The sequence below is a fragment of the Bison bison genome, unplaced genomic scaffold (genome assembly GCF_000754665.1).
Source record: "Bison bison bison isolate TAMUID 2011002044 unplaced genomic scaffold, Bison_UMD1.0 scf7180017833704, whole genome shotgun sequence".
NCBI classification, from domain to species: Eukaryota; Metazoa; Chordata; class Mammalia; order Artiodactyla; family Bovidae; genus Bison; species Bison bison.
The window spans coordinates 6,919-9,962 of record NW_011472125.1 but is presented as its reverse complement, the minus strand read 5'-3'; the positions used below and the strand labels follow the sequence as shown (position 1 = coordinate 9,962).

Here is a 3,044-nt window from a genome sequence, read left to right as displayed (position 1 = left end):
CTGGCCACAACCTGGGGAGACTCCCTAAAAGAGGTTGACAGTGAGCCTGAGCTCAGAGAGTGAGCAGGACTGACGTGGGCACCGCAGCCTGAGTGGGGGAGGAGGCGCCCCCAGGAGGCCAGTGCAGAGGTGGGGGGTGGGGGTGGAGAATGATGCCAGCGGGGGACCAGACCTGAGGAGCTGAGCCCCGGCTGAGGCCGAGGAGCTTGGAACCAGGCAGAGTGGAGGGGGGCCCCCTCAGATGGTCATGTGTTTCTGATCCAGGTGACTCCGATTGCCACGGTGTGGACGGGGCCCTCAAGGCCAGAGAAACCTCAGGCTGCGGCAAAGCCTGGACTAGCACCGGGCGGAAACGCAGGGGAAGTCACAGAGCGGAGCGGGCAAAGGATGACGCTGCAGTGTCCCGGCTTCAGAGTGGGCGGGCGGGGAAACTGGCCCCTCCTCCAGGAAGCCCTACCCCCTGCCCCTGGCCAGGCCCACCCTGCACGCGTACGCGCGCGCGGGCCTCACCCAGGGAGAGCTGGCGCACGTAGGCCTGGTTGCTGAGAATGTACTGGATGCCCTCCTGGGAGTTCATGACGGCGCGCACGCAGCTGACGCACGTGAGCTGCAGCAGGGCGTCGGCGATACGAGCGACGCCGCGGCCCGACAGGCGCGCCAGGGCCTCCAGCAGCAGATCCAGGCCACTCTGCTCCAGGAACTGCACCATCCAGCCACCGTCGCTGCCCTCCAGCCGCTTGCGCAGCCCCGAGTAGTTGACCACGGAGGGCACCTGCAGCAGCCGGATGCAGAGCTCGGGCTCGGCGCTCTCCAGGTTGGCCTCCGTGGGGTCCGAGTCCTGCGGCCCCAGCTTCTCCTTCAGCGCCGCCCACTTGCGCTGCGCGCCCTCCTTCACCGACATCTTGCTCAACTGCGGGCGGGAGGAGACGGCTGTGAGCCCGGGGCCTACAGGGCATCCGCGGCCCCGCGAGGCGGGGGCAGGCAGTGTCCCCTGCCCGGTGTCTCCACCTGCCGACCGAGGACTCGCCTGCTGACGCCCGGGGGACCCGCCGTGCTGGCGATCCCTCATCCCGCCAGGTCTCCTGCTCCCCACGGGCGTCCCCTGTGCCAAGCACCTCTTACACCCATCCCGTCTCGGTCGTCATAGCAACCAAGGAGGCCACACCCCTGCCCTCACGGTAGGCACCAAGACCCCAGGAGGCCTCACTGGCAGGAAGGCCACTGACCTCGTGGTGCTCAGGCAGCAGAAATGGTGTCTCTGGGGCTCCTTCACCTGGGCCCCAGGGTGCTCCCCTGCCCAGTGGACAGGCTCAGATGGGGATAATAGGGTGGGCGGGGACAATTCCACACCCGGGGCATTTCCAGACTGCCCACGGCACTAGGAATGTGGCTGGCTCCAGGGTCACGTGCAAGGCCCACTCGATTCCAGGCGCAACCAGGGACCTTTGGGGAGCAGCCTTGCCAGGCCCCAGCTTCTGCGGGCCTCACTTTGTCAGTCAGCGTGCGGGGGGCAGGGACCAGCGTCCCCCAGGCCCGGGGCTCTCGGACACTGACCTGGATTCAGCTACAGGAAGTCTGATCGCGGCCCAGAGAACATCCCCCAGAGGGTGGGGGGTGGCCCAGGTCAGGACATTCCCAAACATTCCCTTCTCAGAACAGAAGAGTGGGACAGGCAGGGAGTCTCTCTGTGTCATCACTGTGACTGGTTGAGCCCCTCTCCTGGGGCCCAGGGCTGTGATGTGGGCCCCCACCCGAGCCCTGGGACTGGCCCAGAGGGTCAGAGGTAGCCCAGGCTCTTCTGTGACCATGTATGGTCTTGTATTTAGCGTGTGAGCGGGGCAGCGTGGAGCTCCTGGGCTGGAGGCCCGAGGGGCAGGGCACGGCGACACCACCGCACCTCACCCGGGGGCCTCAGGCTGGCACTGCCCACTGTGACTTCTGACCTCCCACCACCCGGAGGGGGGCACGGTACACCCCCCACTTCGCAGGAGGAAACTGGAAGCGGCATCCAGGGAAGTAGGGTCACGCACGTGCCCAGAGTCCCAGAGATGGAAATGGTAGAGCAAGGCTGGCCCCCAGAAGGTGGCCTGGGGCCCTTGAGAGGCTGGCACCCACTGTGGCATCACCCTAAAGGCTGCTGGCTCTGGCCAGTTACGGGGGAGACCCCGGAGGCCAGCTGGGGTCATGCGGGAGACAGGCTGAAGGGGCTAAGGGCCCAGGTGCGGCTGCCCGGCAGGGCCCGGGATCCCCAGCACTTGCTGGTCACTCCTGGAGGCCCCTCCCACCCTGGGTGAGGGTCTTGGGTGTCCTCCCCTGTGAATTAGGAGACGGCCCGGCCGCTGGGCCAGGCAGCTGATGTTTGTCAAACGGGAGCAGAACTGAAGCTTTGCCCTCAGTTCGACGGGAACGATGCCTGTTTCCCTTCCTCCATTGATACGGAGGGATGAGCTAGCAGTGGGGAATCTGCAGCAGCAAAATAGACGTGAGGCTTTTCTTAGATAGAAATAAGACTTTCCTGATAGACAAGGAGAATAAGAAATCAGTGAACAGGCTGGGGAAAAAGCGTAAACAGGCCGAAAAGAGTTTAAAAATCTTAGTTATTCTTTAACTGTTGCCACTAACAAACACCCGTAGGTAGACCTGTCCTCAGCAGAGCTAATTACTCTCTGACTTCAGGCGAACTGTACTCTGTATCGGGCCTTATCCTCCCCCACCCTCTCTTGCTGTTGTTGCTTTAGTCGCTCCGGCGTGTCTGACTCTTTGCGATCCCATGGACTGTAGCCCGCCATGCTCCTCTGTCCATGGAATTCTCCAGGCAAGAATACTAGAGTGGGTTGCCATTTCTTTCTCCAAGGGATCTTCCCAACCCAGGGACTGAACCCTGGTCTCCTGCCTTGGCAGGTGGATTCTTTATCACTGAGCCACCAGGGAAGCCCCACACGTGTAGCATTCTACATTTCAAAAAGACGATCAGGAGTTGATAACTTCAGGGACACCAGACTTGGTGATGTCAGCTGAGTTGCCTGAAGTCAGCTGTGACCATT

At 63.0% G+C, this 3,044-nt stretch overlaps 1 protein-coding gene across 1 annotated transcript in view; it reads right to left on the bottom strand.

The window, feature by feature from the left end:
* LOC104983151 (inverted formin-2-like) overlaps positions 1–2,815 on the bottom strand; it is a 5,388-nt gene extending 2,573 nt beyond the window's left edge. Inside the window, exon 1 of the mRNA XM_010832623.1 lies at positions 511–2,815. Coding sequence (XP_010830925.1) covers positions 511–1,069 — 559 coding nt within the window. The 5' untranslated portion in view covers positions 1,070–2,815. The remainder of the gene's footprint in view (positions 1–510) is intronic.
* Positions 2,816–3,044: the final 229 nt, after the last annotated feature.